The 22,937-nt window shown below is 40.9% G+C and overlaps 1 protein-coding gene across 1 annotated transcript in view; it reads left to right on the forward strand.

The window, feature by feature from the left end:
* arhgap27l (Rho GTPase activating protein 27, like) overlaps positions 1-22,937 on the forward strand; it is a 110,644-nt gene that overhangs the window by 85,875 nt on the left and 1,832 nt on the right. Inside the window, exons 9-18 of the mRNA XM_060942452.1 lie at positions 4,624-4,691; positions 13,210-13,297; positions 13,383-13,484; positions 13,683-13,781; positions 14,919-15,003; positions 17,004-17,132; positions 17,354-17,452; positions 20,561-20,638; positions 20,749-20,883; positions 21,403-21,508. Of these exons, the coding sequence (XP_060798435.1) occupies positions 4,624-4,691; positions 13,210-13,297; positions 13,383-13,484; positions 13,683-13,781; positions 14,919-15,003; positions 17,004-17,132; positions 17,354-17,452; positions 20,561-20,638; positions 20,749-20,883; positions 21,403-21,508 (989 nt within the window). The remainder of the gene's footprint in view (positions 1-4,623; positions 4,692-13,209; positions 13,298-13,382; positions 13,485-13,682; positions 13,782-14,918; positions 15,004-17,003; positions 17,133-17,353; positions 17,453-20,560; positions 20,639-20,748; positions 20,884-21,402; positions 21,509-22,937) is intronic.

The raw sequence follows: 22,937 nt of genomic DNA on the forward strand, positions 1-22,937 counted from the left end.
CCACAGCGATCCATCATCAGGAGCTGGAGACAGCAAAATTGGCCATACTCTCAGGGAAGGAGGTGTGGCATACTCTCACTCCCCTGTCAATTACAGCGACACTGGCGTCGGTGAGCTCATGTATACAGAAGTGGTCGGATAGCACTTTCCTCAGTGTGTTATGCCAACCCTAGCGTTGCACGTGCAGCAGTTTGAAAAGATGCAGTCGGCTGGTGTCACGTACTTCGGAGGAAGCATGTGATGACCTTCGCCCTCCCTGATTGGTGGCTGTCATGTGATAAGGAAGACCTGTCTTAATTTTCTAGAACAGCAGCTGTACATCACTCTTTATCATTTCTATAGTAACAGCTCATTCATACGGACGCGTACAGCCGACGCGCCACATCAACACATTAAAAAACGTTTTGTTTCCAGCGATGGCGCTGTGGAACCGTCAGAGGTAAAGAGGCAACTTTAAGCTTTCTGACATCTTCAGGATAGAAAAATGTACACTTCTTGACTGTTTCTCAGTAACACGACAATGTGCATTTTTTTAAAAATTAACTTCGAGTGAGAATAAAGAGAGACCGATGATGGAACGAATGTTTGTCGCTGCTATAATATACACAAGAACAGGATGTGACTTGTTTCACGGACATTAAACGTAAATAGAAACAGATAAAACGTCTGATGTGGTGCTGTTTAATCAGTGTAATAGAATTAATCACTGGAAAATTGCTGTGGTGTAAGAGGAATAAAACACTCCAAATCATGCTGTTATGGGAAAACAATCATCACATCACCTTTTCGCTTGTTCATTTACCATGCAGTGTTTTACTCATTAAAGAGCTCATCATGTTATCATGGTTCCTCCGTTAGTGCTAACAATGCTTCCCAGGTATGTAACTGGTGGAACATCTTCACTGGCCTCCTTCTCCGACGTTATGGGATCATTATTGGTGCTGTTCATTCTCATGGACTTTGTTTTACGCTTGCTAACAGAAAGGCGGAGCTTCGCTGCTGATTCCTCCACTTGGTTGAGCTTAAAGCATTGTTAGCACTAACGGAGGAACAGATGAAGACATTAAAGCCAGAATAGAAAAAGCCAGAGGAGCATTTAAGTCAAGTCAAGTCAAGTTTATTTGTACAGCGCTTTTAACAATAAACATTGTCGCAAAGCAGCTTTACAGAATTTGAATGACTTAAAACATGAGCTAATTTTATCCCTAATCTATCCCCAATGAGCAAGCCTGTGGCGACGGTGGCAAGGAAAAACTCCCTCAGACGACATGAGGAAGAAACCTCGAGGGGAACCAGACTCAAAAGGGAACCCATCCTCATTTGGGCAACAACAGACAGCATGACTATAACATTAACAGTTTTAACATGAAGTCAGTTTCGTTGATGTTATAAACTCTTCACTGATGGAAACTTGAGTGCAAAACTGTTCATGACAACTGCAGTCCGAAAGTTAGCAAGTCAACTGTAGTCCTCAGCCATAAAAGCATTACTGTAAGAGTCCAGAGCGTCCTCCAGGTATAACCCTCAACTATTCTTTAAGTTCGTTTCTTAAGACACGTATTTTTTAAGATGTTACCTCGTTTGTTGACAGTTTCGGCGAACACTTCCGCCTTCTTCAAACTGTTCAAAACTGTTTTGAAGAAGGCGGAAATGTTCGCCGAAACTGTCAACAAACGAGGTAACATCTTAAAAAATACGTGTCTTAAGAAACAAACTTAAAGAATAGATATAATAATCAGACATAATGAATTTTCACTACATATAACCCTCAACTGTCCTCATGGGGCCGTCCTTCACAGGAGCGATGCGATAAAACTCCGACCAGACACAGGGCACCAGGATGGATCAAGCAGGTCAAGATTTAACATCTCGCAGAAGATATGGAAGTCTAGGGACATAACATCGACCAAACTGCAAATTTTCAATACTAATGTCAAAACTGTCTTACTTCATGGATCTGAAACATGGCAGACTTCAAGGACCGTCTTAAAGAAAGTCCAAGCATTTATCAACAACAAGGATTCTGAAAATTTGGTCACCGGAAACCATCAGGAATGAAGAACTATGGGAGAGAACGGGCCAAGAGCCAGCTAAATGCATCATCAGCAGAAGGAAGTGGTTATGGATCGGCCACATTCTACAAAAGCCAAAAGAAAACATCACCAAACAGGCGGTGAAATGGAACTCATCGGGAAAACGTCGCCATGGAAGACCAAGGCATACATGGAGAAGAGGGATGGATGCAGAGGGCCACAACCTGAAAAGACTGGAGAAGATGACCCAAATCATGTTCAGTGGAAGCTAATTGTTGATGGCCTGTGCTCCACCACGGGGTAGAAGGGCGATGATGATGATGATGATGATATTATGGTCCTGTATTTATTCCATTATAAACACTGCTACATGACTCTACGTAGTTGAAAGGTGGAACAGACGACACACTTTTTGTGCTGCAAGTGGCCTCTTAAACGTGATGTTGGTTCTCAGAGGAAGTCAGTGAAGTTGTGGTAAAAACAGTGATGGACTACAGGGTGGATGTTCATGGTGTTTTCAGGGTTCATGGGAACCGGAGTACTAACAGTACTAACACATCTGACTGATACACTCACCTCACAGATAAACACTCGGACCGTCGGAGCCCATGGCGGGATTCTTAACGTTCCTCAAAATGAAAATGTACTGTTCCTGGATCAGTTCTGCCGTAGTTAGACAAGAGCGGTGTCCTTTAGGCTGCTTTCACACACTGCATTTATTTATTTCCAGAAAGTGCTGTCTGGACCTGAATTTGTGCTGATATGAAAAATATCACCTCGCATGACACCATAACCATACCAACGCTCTTAGCATTCGTAGCTATTACCAGCTAGCTGACTAGCTTAGCCTAGCTTGCGTTCTCAATTCACGTTATTCTTTGTGTGCAACAACGTGACAAAACAGTGTGACGTTTGCATTCGCTGCCATGTCGGATGATTCCAGAATCCAGATCCAAATCCAGAATGCCGTCTTGTGCGAACAATAACTGATGCATGTCCGACTTTCGTGAAATACTCTGATTCTCTGGGGTTCTCTGCCGAGTCGAGATTCAGAGGAAAAGTTGAAATTTGTGGCTTTGAGCCGTATATGTTAAAGCCGTCCAGTGATGCAGAGGATTTAGCCTCGTTAGCAACAACTGAATCCCCGGATATCAGCGTAAACTATATCATTCTACAAAAAAAAAGTGCATAAATAAACTGATGTTACTGGAACGGCGTCACTCATATCGAATCTCTCACCTGGCGAAGTTGATCCACATTGTTCTCCTTGTGTATCCAAACTCGCTAAGGTTTCTCACGCTGCTTCTAATCTGGCTTTCTTGGCAGATCTTTCACTGATCTTGTTGCGTCTTGATTCTGCGGGATGAGTTTTCATCTTGATCCTAATGATCGTGTCCTGATTTGAGTGTCGGTGCCCAATCGGGATTTGTTTTATCGCGTACTGTAGGTTTGTCGGTGCTTCTGCAAGGTGAGACGCAGATAAAAGCGTGTTCGTGCTAAAGCTAAAGTCGTCACCACACACACGTGGGTGTAATTAGCTTTTTCCTTTTTCAGTTACGTCCTTACGATGGATGTTTGATGTATGAACCACAGTGTACACATGGCGTTCTCTGGACAGCTCTTCATCTGTTTTTTCACCGTTTTTAATTATTTTGGGAATTCTTTCTGAAGAACTGTTTCTTTTTGTTACGAGTAGTGTTATTACCGCAATTATATCCCGCATGCAAAATCGGTATTGTCTTTCTTCAAAGGCAAAGAAATCAAAAGAAAATCACGAAGCATTGCAGTAGTTCACACGTGAAGGGCTGGTTCCTGGTTGTTGTTATCATCCAACATGGCGGACTTCTGGTTTGGAAAATAAGCTTGATGTCACATGGACACGAAGAATTATTCTCAGTAATGCAGATGAAATAAAGATGATGTAACTCTCTTGTTCGTCTTGGCTGTAGTTTCCGAGGCATTTGAGTTGTGTGTGAGTTTACTGAGTGTAACGCGGCTACACTTACACGTAGCGGTGAACGTCTCCAAAACACACACGCTGTCATTTTAAGTCGGAATCTTGGAAATTTTACAATAATGTAATAATATGATTTTAAATCCGCTTTATCCTCCATGTTTGTTTGTTTGTTTCTGAATTTAATTGATTTTACTTTGTGCTTTTGTAAAAAAAAAAAGTTGACCTTTTTTCAAATTTGGAAACTCAAGAGTTTGTTTTTCACGACGCAGTGATTTTGAACAGCATCCACCAAATGTGTTGGCATTTGAGAAAAAAAAAAACGCCAAGTGTGGAAGCAGCCTTAGATACGTGAACTAATCCTCACTGGAGAACCTCACTAACCGTTCAGGGTTTAATGGAGATGGTCTTCAAACTTGCTTTTTCCTTCTCTACAGTGTGTGTGTGTGTGTGTGTGTGTATTTGGTGTCTGTTTTTCTCGAATGTATTAACCAATTATCTAAAACGTTTCATCATGATATAACGATGTACATGTCCACTTAGCTTTAAAAAGGGTGGAGGGCTGAAGTCTTGTTTACGTTCTGTCATCACATGATGCATTTTCCAGAATGTTCTCTCTCCTATTTCCTGTTCCAGGCGTCACTGCTGGAGAAGGCTGGCATTCTCAACAAGACCAAAATAGCAGATAACGGGAAGAAACTGAGGTACAGTGAGCGATCTGGGATGTGTTTTGTGTCGTGGAACTGCTTTCATAGTAAATTTAGGTCTAATATAGAGGCTTTACGCCGTCACGTGACCCCCATAGCAACAGTAACTATGCTGCCATGACAGGAGGCAGGTTAAAACAAAATGTCGAGAAGAGAAATAGAACACGTGCCTTCTTTCATGAAAGACACTACCGTTCAAAAGTTTGGGGTCCCTTTGAAATGTCCTTATTTTTGAAAGAAAAGCACTGTTCTTTTCAATGAAGATCACTTTAAACTAATCAGAAATCCACTCTATACATTGCTAATGTGGTAAATGACTATTCTAGCTGCAAATGTCTGGTTTTTGGTGCAATATCTCCATAGGTGTATAGAGGCCCATTTCCAGCAACTCTCACTCCAGTGTTCTAATGGTACAATGTGTTTGCTCATTGCCTCAGAAGGCTAATGGATGATTAGAAAACCCTTGTACAATCATGTTAGCACAGCTGAAAACAGTTGAGCTCTTTAGAGAAGCTATAAAACTGACCTTCCTTTGAGCAGATTGAGTTTCTGGAGCATCACATTTGTGGGGTCGATTAAATGCTCAAAATGGCCAGAAAAATGTCTCGACTATATTTTCTATTCATTTTACAACTTATGGTGGGAAATAAAAGTGTGACTTTTCATGGAAAACACAAAATTGTCTGGGTGACCCCAAACTTTTGAACGGTAGTGTAAATATTGGGATTCTTTAGGCTCTGAAGAGCGTAAAAATCCCTCTAATAAATGAGTAATATGGATCCCTACAACGTCACAAATTTCCACTGATGAGTCACAATGCTTAAGCTTCTGTTATTATTTCTCCCGAGGTTAACCTCTCACAGCGACTAAATGAAACGCCTTTGAAATCTCGGATAGCTTAAAAACAACGTTAGTGTATTAACATCCCGCTGTCTGAGGTCAAACCTGCGCGCATGTCGGAGCGTTACTGTTCACAGTTAAAGCAAGAATTTCAATAATGCAAGCGAAAACACATCAATCTGCTCCTTGTCACGCCTACAAAAAAGCATATTACGTTCAGGGCTTTGAACCGGAATTTTTTTCCTATTGGTTCGTTCCGAACAGAAACGGAATTTTAACGTTTCCGGTTTTGGGTTCCACCATTAAATAGACGTTCCCGAACCGGTTAGAACAAAAAAATTTCGTTCCCGGAACGGTTAATTACGTTCCCTGTCAGCTGTTTAACAAATGGCTATAAAATTATGTCTCTGTCTCATCCAGCTTAAGCCAAATGTAGGCTAATTCTATTACAACCTTCATTAAATAAGACAAGAAATAATTCAAAACAATTATTATTTCAAATGTTGGTGATTTGGATTCTCAGTATGTCTTCCCATCTACACAAACAGAAAAAGTGCCAAAAATGAAAGAGAATTCGTTTAGTGTGTTACCAAAGGCGAGTCAGGCCCTATAGAGGGCTACCGCATGACGTCACCGCGCCGCGAGATTTTGTTAGGCGCCATATTGGAAGACCAAGTACACATCTATGCAAGTACATACATACATAAAACAAACTACACCTGAAATGTAGCCAGGGCCGGTTCTGCCCTAATCTGGACCCGGGTGCAACATCGCGCAACCCCCCCCCAAAAAAACACCAGTCTAAATCAGGACAACCATCACATAACTATAACTATAGACATTTTATATCAACTATTTTAACTAAATGGGCTATAATAAATAAGCCTGCAGGCAGCCACGGCGGGCTGCCTCAGAAAAGTAACCATTTGTCCTACCTTAAAACTCGTTTTGCATTTTCTGCCTCCTTTTTTGTATTTTCGACCCTCCGTTTATTTTCTTTCCTTTTCTGAAAACCCGATTTGTGTCCAGACATTTTGTTCTGCTACCAACGAACTAACTCGTCAGGTCTCGTCTCTCGAGCCCGCGATGATTCCCGTGGGAAGGGCAGCAACTGATACATTTTTACAAACAGCCAATAGGGAGGTTGCAACGTTCAGGCTCTTCTTTGCTCAGACACTCAGTAATTCACCTAGTATTCACTAGTAGTCCACCTTCCCGCTCTCTCCATTCAATCAGCGAACGTCACACAGGAAGTGAACCCCAGCGGGTCATAGAAACTTGCGCAGGAGAAGAATGATTATTTGTAGGCTACAGAAACTTTGAGGAACGAAATAAAAACCGGTATTAACCGGTTACCATTATTTTTAATAAGCGTTTCTGTTCCGGAACATAAAAAATAATAAAGTTTCTGGTTTCGTTTCTGTTCCATGTGAAATAGAAAAAGTTCCCGGTTTTCGTTTTCATTCCTTGAACCGGTTCAAAGCCCTGATTACGTTCCAATTTTTTTAAAATTCTTACCTTCGCGTAAATGAAGCAAGCACACCAATGCCTTTGGGTTTTTGACCTCTCTGTTCGCAAGCCATTTTTCCTTCTATGTTTAGAAATCTCTCGGGGTTTTTTCCCCCCGATGATGAGTTACTTTTGGTAAATTAAAAATCTGATGTCTTTGTTTCGTTCAGAATGATTTGCACATACAGAAACACAGCACAAACCTTCCCATACCGATCAATAACAACTAACTCGGCTGAATGAAGCACTACAAGTACCGTCATGGCGCCCTAGTTACTGTTGCTATGGGGGTCACATGATGGTGCAAAGCCTCTATATACTGGGGTCTGAGATTATGAGGGAAATGGTTTTATTTTGTAAAGATTTCTAATTAAATACAATGGTTTTTTTCATTACAAATTATATCACGAGCAGCGACTTGAGTGAAAATTAGAATCTTAGAATTTTTTGAGTATTTGAGTGTGTGTTGTGTCCTGTCTCTGCTTTAATGCTTTAATGACACTCGAGAATTAATTAATTAAACATTAATCATTGATGTAGAAATAATGTGGACTCTTGTGTATTGAATAGGTATGTAACGATTCACTCAGTTCATGATTTGATTTGATTCATGATATTGGGTTCACGATTCGATTTATTTTCCCACGATATTTTTGAAAATAAATGAATTAATTAAGAAAATTTTATTATAAAAAATGCAACATTTATTTTCCTATTCTTTATCAACTTAAATATTCCTTTTGTTAAATAAAAAAACAAGTTTTTGCTTCATTTTCGTAACAAACAATAATTATTTATCCACATTTGTAAAGGTTGGAGTAAATTATAATCACATGTTAACTAAAATATTCCTTTTATTAATAAAATTTCTGAACATTTGTTCGCCATCCATTTGCTTCTCTTTTCTTTATCTTTCAGTAGTCTGTAAAAAGAGAGCTGATTTTTTTTGTTAAATCTGTTTGGATACAATCACACAGCATCTCTTTCACGTTTTAGATCTGTATTTGTGTGTGTTTTCATAGCATTAGAGCTGTGTTACTTCCGCCTGCGGTGAAGTCACATGTATTTTGTATGTTATTGCACCCTCTGCTGTCTAAACAACGCAATTACAGCTCAGAAAAACTAACATTACGCAAAGTGATAATAATCATAATTCTTTTTTTTCACTGATTCAAATTGTCAGAAATTTGTGTTGCAATTTATCATCACCCTATATATTATTGCATGCCTAACATTGAAGTAAGCTATTAAAGTGCTAGTCTTATGAAAATGACATCATAAAATCCCAGGTTTTCTGTGTGTGATCTGCTCAAATAGGTTATAATATTCACCAATAAATAAAAAATTGGTTCAAAAAAGTTTTTTTTTTTTTTTGCGTCTGAATTCTGTTCCAAAAATCACTAAAAGCTTATCCGCCTTTAGATCGCAGGGATTTTTATCGATCAGCGGCGCTGCATGTGCGACATCATACACGCCACTGCCTTCTTTTGTAAAGCTACGCAACTTTACAACAACAAGGACGAAGAAGAAGTGACTCAGAGTCAGCACGTTCTGGTTTGCTTTAGATCAGTCTGATCAGATCCGTCGTCTATCGGAGTTATATTTGGCCACATAGAAACTACCTGAGAACGTTATTGGTCTGATTAAGGACAACTAATCAATTCAGGCAACAGGCTGAACACGAGCTGGACACTACCTGTGCGGCGGCGAGCTCTTTGGGACGGCGTTTCTGACTTCTGTTTCCAGATCGTAGGAACGGCTCCGCCTACCAGGCGTCGCTCAAATCCTTTGTGAATTTGCCTCACAAATTTATCTTTTTCAAAATGTATGGAGCAGACACCAAACCGTCCTGTCGGCTTGAAGTTACCTCTCGAACCCAGGCATTCTGTAAGTGTCCTGCTGACTTTGGGCTGTAAAGGATCGAAATTCTGCTTTTTTTTATCAGCTACACTTCAACTGCCTTAAACGACATACCTCTTAGGAGACACGCTTTTGTTTTAATTTTGTTTTGGAATAAAAAATTCGTTAAAAAAGTGCTGCATTTTACAAAGCAGACGAAGCCTGAAATGCCGTGAACTTTCAAGCATTGCATGTACGATGTCACTTCCTTTGAATTAACAGTAACTTCCCAGGAACGCGTTCGTGTAATGGCGAACTCAAAGAGCCAAACTTTACCGGCTAAATAGAGCATGTTCCCGGGCTCATGTTAAAATACAAAGTAAACTACTGAACATGTCTAGTTTTATAAGGTATAATTTCCAGCGATGTCATTTTCGTAAGACGAGCACTTTAAGCATTTCCTCTCTTTGTATACTTTTTTTTTTTAAAGTTTCTGGTTAGGGGTGGCACAGTCGTGTAGTGGTTAGCGCTGTCGCCTCACAGCAAGAAGGTCCGGGTTTGAGCCCCGTGGCCGGCGAGGGCCTTTCTGTGTGGAGTTTGCATGTTCTCCCCGTGTCCGCGTGGGTTTCCTCCGGGTGCTCCGGTTTCCCCCACAGTCCAAAGACATGCAGGTTAGGTTAACTGGTGACTCTAAATTGAGCGTAGGTGTGAACGTGAGTGTGAATGGTTGTCTGTGTCTATGTGTCAGCCCTGTGATGACCTGGCGACTTGTCCAGGGTGTACCCCCGCCTTTCGCCCGTAGTCAGCTGGGATAGGCTCCAGCTTTCCTGTGACCCTGTAGAACAGGATAAAGCGGCTACAGATAATGAGATGAGTTTCTGGTTATTTTGAGCTACATTCAAAAACAAATTCCCAGAGTTTCAGTGCCGTCTCAGACTCTCGGACCCCACTGTGTACATGTGAGCAATTTTTCTTTACTAAGACTTGTTTCTTGACTTCCTGAAAAGTTTGGCATGTTTGAGATCTTTTCTACACCAGTTTACCCCAGAATTCATCAGCTTTAGTGCTCAGTGTTTCCTGATTTAGTTTTGCGTTGCACTACAAGATGAATGTAGCTGATCAGTTATTTTTGGATGAACTACTTCTTTAAACTCTAACCGATGATTTGAAGTCCAGTTGTCAGTTCTTCATGTCTTCTTCTTCATCATCCCATATCTCAAGGGGGGGTCGGGTTTCCGTATAGCCACTCTCCATTTTTGTATCTCACTCACCCGGGCCAGGTCAATCTCCTGAGCGTCCTCTTTGATGAGATCCCTCCATCTTTTCTTTGGGTGTCCTCTGGGTCTGTTCCCTATCTCCGTTCTTTCCGCTACCCATCTAATTATTTCTGATGGATCTCTCTCCTTTATATGTCCATACCACCTTAGTCTCTCTCAACTGTCTATCTTTTGTTCTTTTTTGTTCTAATGGTCTCATTTCTTAGTTTATCTTTCCTCGTAACCTCCTCTGTAGCTCTGAGGCACCTCATCTCCACCACCTCTAGTCTGTCAAGTTGGTTCTTCTTCACTGGCTCCATAGAGTAGGGTTGGTCTCACTACTGTTTTGTACACTCTCTTGGGCATCCTTTTATCTTAAACCCCTCCCCCAATGCTCCTCCATGCATTTCCTGTATTTTGAATCCATGCTTGGATTTCACGTTCCAACTTTCCATTGTTCTGGATCCAACCACCGAGATACTTACAACCCCGATTCCAAAAAAGTTGGGACAAAGTACAAATTGTAAATAAAAACGGAATGCAATAATTTACAAATCTCAAAAACTGATATTGTATTCACAATAGAACATAGACAACATATCAAATGTCGGAAGTGAGACATTTTGAAATTTCATGCCAAATATTGGCTCATTTGAAATTTCATGACAGCAACACATCTCAAAAAAGTTGGGACAGGGGCAATAAGAGGCTGGAAAAGTTAAAGGTACAAAAAAGGAACAGCTGGAGGACCAAATTGCAACTCATTAGGTCAACTGGCAATAGGTCATTAACATGACTGGGTATAAAAAGAGCATCTTGGAGTGGCAGCGGCTCTCAGAAGTAAAGATGGGAAGAGGATCACCAATCCCCCTAATTCTGCACCGACAAATAGTGGAGCAATATCAGAAAGGAGTTCGACAGTGTAAAATTGCAAAGAGTTTGAACATATCATCATCTACAGTGCATAATATCATCAAAAGATTCAGAGAATCTGGAAGAATCTCTGTGCGTAAGGGTCAAGGCCGGAAAACCATACTGGGTGCCTGTGATCTTCGGGCCCTTAGACGGCACTGCATCACATACAGGCATGCTTCTGTATTGGAAATCACAAAATGGGCTCAGGAATATTTCCAGAGAACATTATCTGTGAACACAATTCACCGTGCCATCCGCCGTTGCCAGCTAAAACTCTATAGTTCAAAGAAGAAGCCGTATCTAAACATGATCCAGAAGCGCAGACGTCTTCTCTGGGCCAAGGCTCATTTAAAATGGACTGTGGCAAAGTGGAAAACTGTTCTGTGGTCAGACGAATCAAAATCTGAAGTTCTTTATGGAAATCAGGGACGCCGTGTCATTCGGACTAAAGAGGAGAAGGACGACCCAAGTTGTTATCAGCGCTCAGTTCAGAAGCCTGCATCTCTGATGGTATGGGGTTGCATTAGTGCGTGTGGCATGGGCAGCTTACACATCTGGAAAGACACCATCAATGCTGAAAGGTCTATCCAGGTTCTAGAGCAACATATGCTCCCATCCAGACGACGTCTCTTTCAGGGAAGACCTTGCATTTTCCAACATGACAATGCCAAACCACATACTGCATCAATTACAGCATCATGGCTGTGTAGAAGAAGGGTCCGGGTACTGAACTGGCCAGCCTGCAGTCCAGATCTTTCACCCATAGAAAACATTTGGCGCATCATAAAACGGAAGATACGACAAAAAAGACCTAAGACAGTTGAGCAACTAGAATCCTACATTAGACAAGAATGGGTTAACATTCCTATCCCTAAACTTGAGCAACTTGTCTCCTCAGTCCCCAGACGTTTACAGACTGTTGTAAAGAGAAAAGGGGATGTCTCACAGTGGGAAACATGGCCTTGTCCCAACTTTTTTGAGATGTGTTGTTGTCATGAAATTTAAAATCACCTAATTTTTCTCTTTAAATGATACATTTTCTCAGTTTAAACATTTGATATGTCATCTATGTTCTATTCTGAATAAAATATGGAATTTTGAAACTTCCACATCATTGCATTCCGTTTTTATTTACAATTTGTACTTTGTCCCAACTTTTTTGGAATCGGGGTTGTAAAGGCAGTGGTCTCAGCAACTTGGTGCAGCTCTTCTACCCTGATGGTGCACTGGGCTTGAGGGTTGAGGGTTGTTTGATACCTTCATTACTTCCATTTTGGTTTTGCTCATCTTCATCCTGTCAGTTTGTCATACCAGATGGAGACCATTTCCTGGAGTTCTTCTTCGCTGTTGGTTCTCAGGGCAATATCATCTGCGGATATGATTTTAGCCGCTTTTTCAGTCGGGATGCTGTGGCTGATGTCATCCATAATTATGATAAATCAGAGAGGACTTCGTACCAATCCTAGATGTAGGTCCGCCTTCACTTCAAAAGGGTTTGTCAAGCCAAAACAGGTTGTCAGTTCTTCATGTGTCATTTTTAATTTATATTTGTCCCACAGCGCTGTCGAATTCTGGACTCTGATTGGTCAGAAGGTGTGGAATCATTTTCTGTAACAGTCATGCAGCTGAACAACACAGGTTCATATTAACGCCCTGGTTTCTATGGTAACCGCTCATTCACAGGGACATGTACAGTGGACGCTCTAGATAAAATTGTTGATATGGCGAAGTTGTTTAACATTTCTGGAAGGAGTCTCCAGTGTCGGGGCTGAGGTCAAGCTGTAACTTGAAGTTTTACAACATCTTCAGGACAGTGGAGGGGATTGTTTTGTGGTTTTCCTGGAACACGACAAGACTTTTTTGTTTTATTAACTTGGAAATAGAGAATAAAGAGAGTCTGGTGAGGGAACAGGCGTTTATCGCTGCTCTACTGTAAGTGAGAACAGGAACTAAGTTATTTCAGCAGCATAAAACAGATTTTTTAAAAAAGTATGACGTGTCCTTTTTTAAATAAATGGAAATTTTTGTAATTGGTGCCAAATTGCTGGGGTAAAAGACGAACCAAACACTTCAGGACATGCTTTTATAGGGCGTGATCATGATCAGGATTTTCTACGATGTGCATGACATCAACATGGGTTTGTGTGTGATCTCAGGAAGAACTGGGCTCAGTCATGGACCGTACTTCATGGAGGAATTCTCACCTTCTACAAGGATCCCAAATCCAATCCGAGTGGGCATGTGGTAAGAGCACATCATCGATCCTAACGCTTTGAAGAAAGTTCGCTCAGTTTGTTGAGTCATGTTAGGTTTTTCTTGTTCTCTGTAGACTAAGACGAATCAGATCGTCCCAGAGTTCACCGTGGAGCTGAGAGGAGCTTCAGTCGGCTGGGCCTCCAAGGACAAGTCCAGCAAGAAGAACGTCCTGGAGGTACAGTCACGAAAAACCTTCTTTCACTCAACAGCTTTATGGTTCACCTGTTTTTGTTTACCAAAAAGTCTCTGAAGTTGAGTGCATCATTTCAGTGTGACCTGTGTGTCGAGTTTAGTTGCTGAACTTCTTAATTTACGTGCTGTTGGTTGAAGTTACCATCAGCAGCTCGCTGTAACCCAACATGTCCTTCTGCAGCTAAAGACTCGTCAAAGCTCAGAGTATCTGATACAATACGACACTGACAGCATCATCCACGACTGGCACAAGATCATCCAGGAGACCATTAAACATTTGGTGAGTGACATGGCGCCCTCGTGTGACCAAACCTAGTATTTACACTTTTATAACACTACTACATTACAGTTATTTAGCAGACGCTGTTATCCAGAGCGATGTACACCACACCCAGAGCAGCCTGGGGAGCAGTGGGGGTTAGGTGCCTTGCTCAAGAGCACTTCAGACATTCCTGATGGTCCAGGGAATCTTTTGGTCCCAAAGTTACTTCTGTAGCCATTCGGCCATGGCTTCCCCCACTATTACACTTAAACTTTCAACATTTCAAAATGGTTAGATTCTATTTAAGGAGCAGGTATAACTGAAGAACGTTTGTAACTTTAGGTTGAATTTGTGAAGTTGTAAATTTCAAACCATCCTGGAGATCTTTTGCCTGTGTTTCAAGTCTGATGTCGGATTACAACAACAACAACAACAATGTGATAAATACTGACAGTGCAAGTCGTGTTCACAAGTATCTTTCTCAGAAACAGGAACTTTTAGAGAGATTACAGGTGTTTAAAATAGTTTGGAGTTTATATTCAGAATATAATATTTAGATTAATATGTACATGTACAGTTGAAGGCAAAAGTTTGTGCCCTCTTGGTTATGAAAAGGACAAACTTCAACTTTACTGATATTTTACTCTCCGTTTTAAAACGAGTTGAATTTCAAATTGATAAAATTGAAATATTGGTGTATGCAAAAAAAAACCTCGCAAACCAACAGAAAATACTTTGAAAATAAATTTCACCTTTTGTTCGACTGACAAGAAGAATTGGATACGATTGAGAAGATCCAAGAGCTGCTCAGAAGATGTGAAAGCGATTGGAAGAGACTGAAACAGTGGACATGCGAGTTAAGGGAGAATATTCATGACAGTCAGAAAGAGAGGTGCAAAGCTGTGTCATTTTTGTCATATTATTAACATCTGACGTGAATTAACATTATTTGTGTGTGATGCTCTCGTGCTGTTACAGTTCTCTTTCAGAAGTTTAGTGTTAAGGGGTGAAAACTTTTGCACTTGGTTTTTCGGAAGGTTTTTCTGAATGTGCAGTGAATCAGTGCATCTTTTAACGTGTGTATTAATTGTGTGTGTGTGTGTGTGTGTGTGTGTGTGTGTGTGTGTGTGTGTGTGTGTGTGTGTGTGATTACAGGATCATGAACATGACACGGAGGATGAGGATGATGAGGTCATGGAGAAATTGCCCCAGCCTGGAGAGAAAGAGAGGAAGAACACCAGTGAGTGACACACACACACACACACACACACACACACACACAATGACAAAGTGACAGAGAGTTATGAAAGAAACAAAAAGAACAAACAACAGGCAAAAAGACAGAGGGAAAGATGGAAATGCAGGAAGGTGAGAAAGGGAGGAAGAAACACGGGAAGAAGATATTCAGAGAGAAACAAAAAGATCAGTAGACAAAAAGAGAAAGAAAGAAAGAAAGAAAGAAAGAAAGAAAGAAAGAAAGAAAGAAAGAGGGGAAAACAAATGTAAGAAGGATGAAAAGAAAACAGACAGACAGAATGCAGGACAAATGCAGGAAAGAAGGAGAGTGGCAGACAGACAGGCAGACGGACAGAGACAGGCAGAGAGACAGACAAACAGAGACAGGCAAGAGAGACAGACAAACAAAGACAGGCAGAGAGCCAGAAAAACAGGCAGAGGGACAGGCAGAGAGACAGACAAACAGAGACAGACAGAGAGACAGACAAACAGAGACAGGCAGAGAGACAGACAAACAGAGACAGGCAGAGAGACAGACAAACAGAGACAGGCAGAGAGACAGACAAACAGAGACAGGCAGAGAGACAGGCAGAAGAACAGACAGAGAGACAGGCAAACAGAGACAGGCAGAGAGACAGGCAAACAGAGACAGGCAGAGAGACAGACAAACAGAGACAGGCAGAAGAACAGACAGAGAGACAGGCAAACAGAGACAGGCAGAGAGACAGGCAAACAGAGACAGGCAGAGAGACAGACAAACAGAGACAGGCAGAGAGACAGACAAACAGAGACAGGCAGAGAGACAGGCAGAAGAACAGACAGAGAGACAGGCAAACAGAGACAGGCAGAGAGACAGGCAAACAGAGACAGGCAGAGAGACAGACAAACAGAGACAGGCAGAGAGACAGGCAGAAGAACAGACAGAGAGACAGGCAAACAGAGACAGGCAGAGAGACAGGCAAACAGAGACAGGCAGAGAGACAGACAAACAGAGACAGGCAGAGAGACAGACAAACAGAGACAGGCAGAGAGACAGGCAGAAGAACAGACAGAGAGACAGGCAAACAGAGACAGACAGAGAGACAGGCAAACAGAGAGAGGCAGAGAGACAGACAAACAGAGACAGACAGACAGAGACAGGCAGAGAGACAGACAAACAGAGACAGGCAGAGAGACCAACAGACAGACAGAGACAGGCAGAGAGACCAACAGACAGGCAGAGAGACAGAGACAGGCAGAGAGACAGACAGGCACACTGCAAAAAAACTGAAAACTGAATTTAAGGTGAAAATTACTTAATTCTAGTGAAATGATCTCGCTGCACTGACAGATATTTTTACTTGATAAGACGTCTTAGAATAAGTTGGTTGTAATCTCGAACCCGGTTTAATAATCTCAGAATTGGTGTCTTGTGTTCTTCTAATAGGAAATGTGAGGTCGTTTCAACTATTTTCAAGATATTTTCACTTGATAAGACATCATGTTTTGCAGTGCAGAGAGACAGAGAAACAGAGACAAAGAAACAGAGACAGAGAGAGAGAGAGAGAGAGAGAGAGAGACAGAGAGAGAGAGAGAGAGAGAGAGACAGTGTGTGGTTTGGTTTATATTCGTGTCCAGTCTTGTGTCTCATTGCTGTGGATCTGTTCAGTTATAGAACCTATAAGTGTATTGTGTTTAATAATCCTCCACTGCAGAACAAACCTGTATCAACTCGACTAAACGAAGGCCATCATCACAACACACACACACGCACACACACACATGCACACACGCACACACACGCACACACACACGCACACACAAAAATGTCATTTGTCCCTCACACACACTCGAATAGAGACATTAGTGGTTGAAGGTAATTGAGCATAAACATAAGTATAAATGCACCAATTAAAAATCTTTACCTCAGAAAACTTCAGAAGGTTTCCGATGTCAGTTAGTTATACAGTACAGTAATTATATTAAAGTCTGATGTAAGTCTGTTTTATTTTCTGCTGCCTTCAGCCCCAGCGACGAGACAGAGCTCCTCAGGCGCTGCGGATTCGGAGCAGAGACGCGTTCGCACCAAACTGCGCAAGTTCCTCCAGAGGAGACCGACGCTGCAGTCCGTCAAGGAGAAAGGCTACATCAAAGGTGAGTGTCTGATTCACGACACGCCGTCAGACACCCAGGCGTAGACTTTAATCCGAAATAAACAAGACCGAGTCGAGGAAGAGCTCCCTCAGACCACATGGGGATGAAACGTTGAGTCGGTGAGGGTTCTGAGATGAGCTTCAGGACTGTCTTTATGATTCCAGCAGCAGATCTTCCGAGGTGCTCCAGTCATCCTCTTGTTCTCTTCCACTTCCTTTTAGACAACGTCTTTGGCTGTCACTTGGACACCTTGTGTCACCGGGAGAACACCACCGTCCCCAGATTTGTGGAGAAGTGTATAAAGTCCGTGGAAAGGAGAGGTGAGGAGGCTGGCTCCATCACGCTGCGGCTTTTCATGCTATTCTCCCAACACAAACTTTGCTCAGAATAATTTATTGAACATTTCCACTGTTTCGTCGTGTCAGACTCAGCGACTGTGATTCAATCAGGACAAAATGGACAGATTTGAGACCTTGACGCCATCTGGTGCAAAAGTTTGCACACCCTTGTATATTTTGAATGGGGTAAAACAAAACATTTTACAATTTATCTCCAAACAAAAGGATCTCCGAGTAGTTAAAAATGAAATGTCGATGCATCAAAAATATTTAAGTTATTCCATGAAATCGAGTCGTACATGAGCTGACAGGCGACGAGGCGTGTAGCACCGAGATTGAGTGGAATAACTGTTTTATTCTATCCACATTCACTGGATTTTGAGAAACGGAGCATTTTTATTTTAATTTTTTGCAAATTCTATAAATAAAAACTTTATACAAAACGTCCTACAAAATCATTTCCACTTAGAATATAAACAAACCAGCGAAATGACAGGAGCAATGAGTGAAAAATGCGAAGATAATTATAATAATTCATGAAAAATAAAAAAAGATACATTCTTACCATCAAATACTTTCATTCCATATTTTGTTGCTTTTTTTGTATTTTTTGTGGTTTTGTTTTTGAGTAGAGTTTTTATTTCGTCCTCGGTTGGTTCAGTAACACACTCCGCCATTTTGTTTTTCTCTACCCACGGTATATGAGCTGATATCCGAGTAGTAGAGTAGCCAATCAGAGCGCGTGATTGCTCATCCAGTGAATGTAGAGAGAATAATTCAAGGTGTCTCTGATCCAAATATTACAACAGAACAGATCCAAAACTAGCTCTGAGGATGTGACAGAAGTAGGAAGACAGTTATAAATGGACACGGTGGACGTACTGGACACATTATTTATTGAAATATAGAAAAAATATAGAGCAGCGTCTACAATTATTGACACTTTAATGATCTTTTGGCCGTTGCAAAAGTAGAAAAGACTTTCAGTACGTAAATTGTGCATGAATAATTACTCAAACTTCCACTGGAAAAAAAAAGAGTTGATTCCCAATTACTTAGCGTATCAGATCACGTGACACCGTTCCACAATTATCGACACCTTTGTCGACACCGTTATACAATTATCAACACCCAGATGATTATTTATAAAAATAAATTTAAAAAATCGGTATGTGGTATTAAGTTAACAAAAATAGTTTTTATTTTTTTTTTTTTTTTTTACACAGACTTATATTTAGTACAAAATATATTTTATATAAGTATATGGATGTCGGTGTTTATGTAAATGAGGAAGTAATTCTAATGTTTGTAAACAGATGAACTGATAATGTTTAACCTGCGTCAGAAAATCTTTATTCCACTTTCTGCCCGCTTTCTAAGTATTTTCGTAGATCACATTTTGTTAATCATTCGTTGTTGTTTGTATTAATTTCTAGTTTTGTCGTTTACCAATAAACGTCAACAGGGAATCGACATTGTAACCACATGAACATCCAGGTCAAAGGTTGCATGTCATTCCTCGAACCAAAATGTAAAATGTCTACAAAATGGCGGCTGTCAAATGAAAGACGAAGAAACAAAGTAGGTTTCGACGAGGAGATCATGAAATAGGTGAATTTGATCAGTAAAAACATGTCCATAATCTTTCCACCATGCTTATCTGCGATGATAACATCCGGGTTTTCTGGAAAATTGCTGATCGTGCTGAAAAAAATCCATCTCAGGTAACAAGCTGTGTCATCAGACGACAAGATCAAAGGGCAGGGGCGGGCCTTTTGGTTGATTAATTAACCAATAATAACTGAAACTCATCTCATCTCATTATCTGTAGCCGCTTTATCCTGTTCTACAGGGTCGCAGGCAAGCTGGAGCCTATCCCAGCTGACTACGGGTGAAAGGCGGGGTACACCCTGGACAAGTCGCCAGGTCATCACAGGGCTGACACATAGACACAGACAACCATTCACACTCACATTCACACCTACGCTCAATTTAGAGTCACCAGTTAACCTAACCTGCATGTCTTTGGACTGTGGGGGAAACCGGAGCACCCGGAGGAAACCCACGCGGACACGGGGAGAACATGCAAACTCCACACAGAAAGGCCCTCGCCGGCCACGGGGCTCGAACCCGGACCTTCTTGCTGTGAGGCAACAGCACTAACCACGACACCACCGTACTGCCCTAACTGAAACTCACCTTTGTAAAATTGTTTTTTTATTGGTAAATCTGAAAAGGTGTCGATAATTATGGACTGTCGATAATGGTAGTCCCAGATGAAGCTGTAAATTTTACGTTTTCTGACATATTCAGGACAAAAGACATTTTTTTGTCGTATTAAATTCATGAGAAAGGAAAAAGAGAGGCTTGTATGCGGTGTTTGAAGAGCTTTAATAATAATAATAATAATAATAATAATAATAATTGCTGAAATGAGTCAGTGGGATTAAAACCCTCGTTGTGTTTGAGTCGTGCCTCCTGACATACTTTTTTTGATTAAAGTCCTACATCAAACATGTGTAAAGATTTTACGGTATCCTGTTGCAAAACATTACATACGTTATAAAAAAGGGTGCACTAACTTTTACACCCTAGTGTACGTAAGAGAAAGTAACAGCTATTAGTTTTTGCTTATAGCACAGTGGTGCTGAATTCTGGATTCTGATTGGTCCACATCGCAGGTTTATATTCACATTAATGAGCTTGTTCTGATATGTTATCGTTTCCATAGTAACAACTCATTCGCAGAAATGCGGATTAGCGGGCGTGATGTATACAGATTACAAATGTGTGTAAATGTTGATATGGTGAAGTTTTCTGTCAGGAGAAATGTGTTTACGTTACATTTCTGGAAGGAGTCTCCAGTGTCAGTCCCAGGTGAAGCTGTAATTTTTACGTTTTCTGACATATTCAGGACAAAAGACTTTTTTTTTGTCGTATTAAATTCATGAGAAAGGAAAAAGAGAGGCTTGTATGCAGTGTTTGAAGAGTTTTAATAATAATCATAATAATTGCTGAAATGAATCAGTGGGATTAAAACCCTCGTTGTGTTTGAGTCGTGCCTCCTGTAACGTTCCGTGTCCTGATCAGGATTAAACATCGACGGGATCTACAGAGTGAGCGGGAACCTAGCGGTCATCCAGAAGCTCCGGTACAAAGCTGATCACGGTACATGAACTCTCAGATCCATTTGTCCATTTGAATATTCCCTGGTTTAAAGCTTTGAGATGTTCAATCCCATCTTCATCCTGCTCACTCTGGACCTGCGTGTGTTTCAGAGGAGGATCTGGATCTCGATGATGGTCAGTGGGAGGAGATTCACGTCATCACCGGAGCGCTCAAGCTCTTCTTCAGGGAGCTTCCCGAGCCGCTGTTCCCCTACAGCTTCTTCGACAAGTTCATCGCTGCCATCCGTGAGTGAACTCCGCCCATTTTAATAAAAAATACGCGAGTAATGACTCGTAGATTAGCATAATTACATAATTAAAGGATAATAGTCTGGATTGTGATTGGTTTTCAATTGTTGATTAATCACAGCTTGATATTAAAGTGCTCGTTTTAATATGTAGTTTCTAGAGTAACGGCTCAGCCACAGGGACTCGTACGGCAGATGTCCGACACAATCAAAATGTAACGATAAACAGATAAACAAACATGCTACATGCTAATATTTAGCAAAGAGATATACTAATAGGGTGAAGACTTTAAACTGAAACTTCACTGACTCTTGTATGTTCACAAGGAAGTATGAAAGACATGATTAGCATTTGCATTTGTGTCTTTACTGAGTTGTTTTATTATTTTCTGAACTCTAAACCCTCTAAAACAATCACAGCTTTTAATTACACATCCAAAAGTGCATGTGTGTGTGATATATTTTTATACATTTGCATACATAGTTCATTTTTATTTCTCTGTTTCCGTGTTTGCAGAAGTCAGCGATCCGAGTCAGAGGGTGTCGTATATGCGAGACTTGGTGCGAGCTTTGCCTTTACCCAACCACAACACCATGGAAGTGCTGTTCAGACACCTGTGCAAGTAAGTTCATCCCGTTCATCATGTCACATCACAGCTGAATGTTCCTCCTGGTGAAGACGAGCGCTTTGAGCCGAGGTGCTCGTGCTGGTGTGTGAGCTCTCTGATCCAGATTTACACACCGAAACTGAAGAGGCTGATGAGCTGGTCTGGGTGTGTTCAGAGTTTTACAACAAGAAGAATTGAGCAAAAATGTGGTCCGGGTAGGAGTTCTTGGCTCAGAACAAGGTTAGATTAGATTAGATCTTTATTGATCCCTTTGGGAGGGTTCCCTCAGGGAAAGTAAAATTCCAGCAGCATCATTACAGAATAAACAGAGAAGAGAAAATAGAGAAAACTTCTAGATGAATTAAATTAAGTATTTCCATATACAAATATAAAAAGAATAAGATGGGGGGGGGGAGTCCAGCAGGAGAGATATCACACATTATATTGCACATTGTCCAGTATTGCTTTTTGTCAGGCTAGGCTACTGCTCCTTCCCGTCCTCTGTCCTCCTGTTCCCCGTCCTCCCCCCCAGAGAGGAGTTGTACAGTCTGATGGCGTGAGGGACAAAGGAGTTTTTTTTAAAGTGTCCTGTTTAAAGAGAGCACACTGTTGTTTTGGTTAAATATTTGAAAGAATAATCTGGTAAGGAAGTATGAGATCTTACAGTTTCATGAAGCATTAACTTTAATTTTCTTAATCAAGAATGACTGTTTTACCTTTTGACAAGACCGCATGATGCTTTACTAGATGTTTACTAGACCACATGATGCTTTACTAGATGTTTACTAGACCACATGATGATTTACTAGATGTTTACTAGACCACATGATACTTTACTAGATGTTTACTAGACCACATGATACTTTACTAGATGTTTACCGGACCACATGATACTTTACTAGACCACATGATGCTTTACTGGATGTTTACTAGACCACATGATACTTTACTAGATGTTTACCGGACCACATGATACTTTACTAGACCACATGATGCTTTACTGGATGTTTACTAGACCACATGATGCTTTACTAGATGTTTAGTAGACCACATGATACTTTACTAGACCACATGATGCTTTACTAGATGTTTACTAGACCACATGATGCTTTACTAGATGTTTAGTAGACCACATGATACTTTACTAGATGTTTACCGGACCACATGATACTTTACTAGACCACATGATGCTTTACTGGATGTTTACTAGACCACATGATACTTTACTAGATGTTTAGTAGACCACATGATGCTTTACTGGATGTTTACTAGACCACATGATACTTTACTAGATGTTTACCGGACCACATGATACTTTACTAGACCACATGATGCTTTACTGGATGTTTACTAGACCACATGATACTTTACTAGATGTTTACTAGACCACATGATGCTTTACTGGATGTTTACTAGACCACATGATACTTTACTAGATGTTTAG

This window comes from Neoarius graeffei, chromosome 16 (assembly GCF_027579695.1).
Source record: "Neoarius graeffei isolate fNeoGra1 chromosome 16, fNeoGra1.pri, whole genome shotgun sequence".
Lineage (NCBI taxonomy): Eukaryota > Metazoa > Chordata > Actinopteri > Siluriformes > Ariidae > Neoarius > Neoarius graeffei.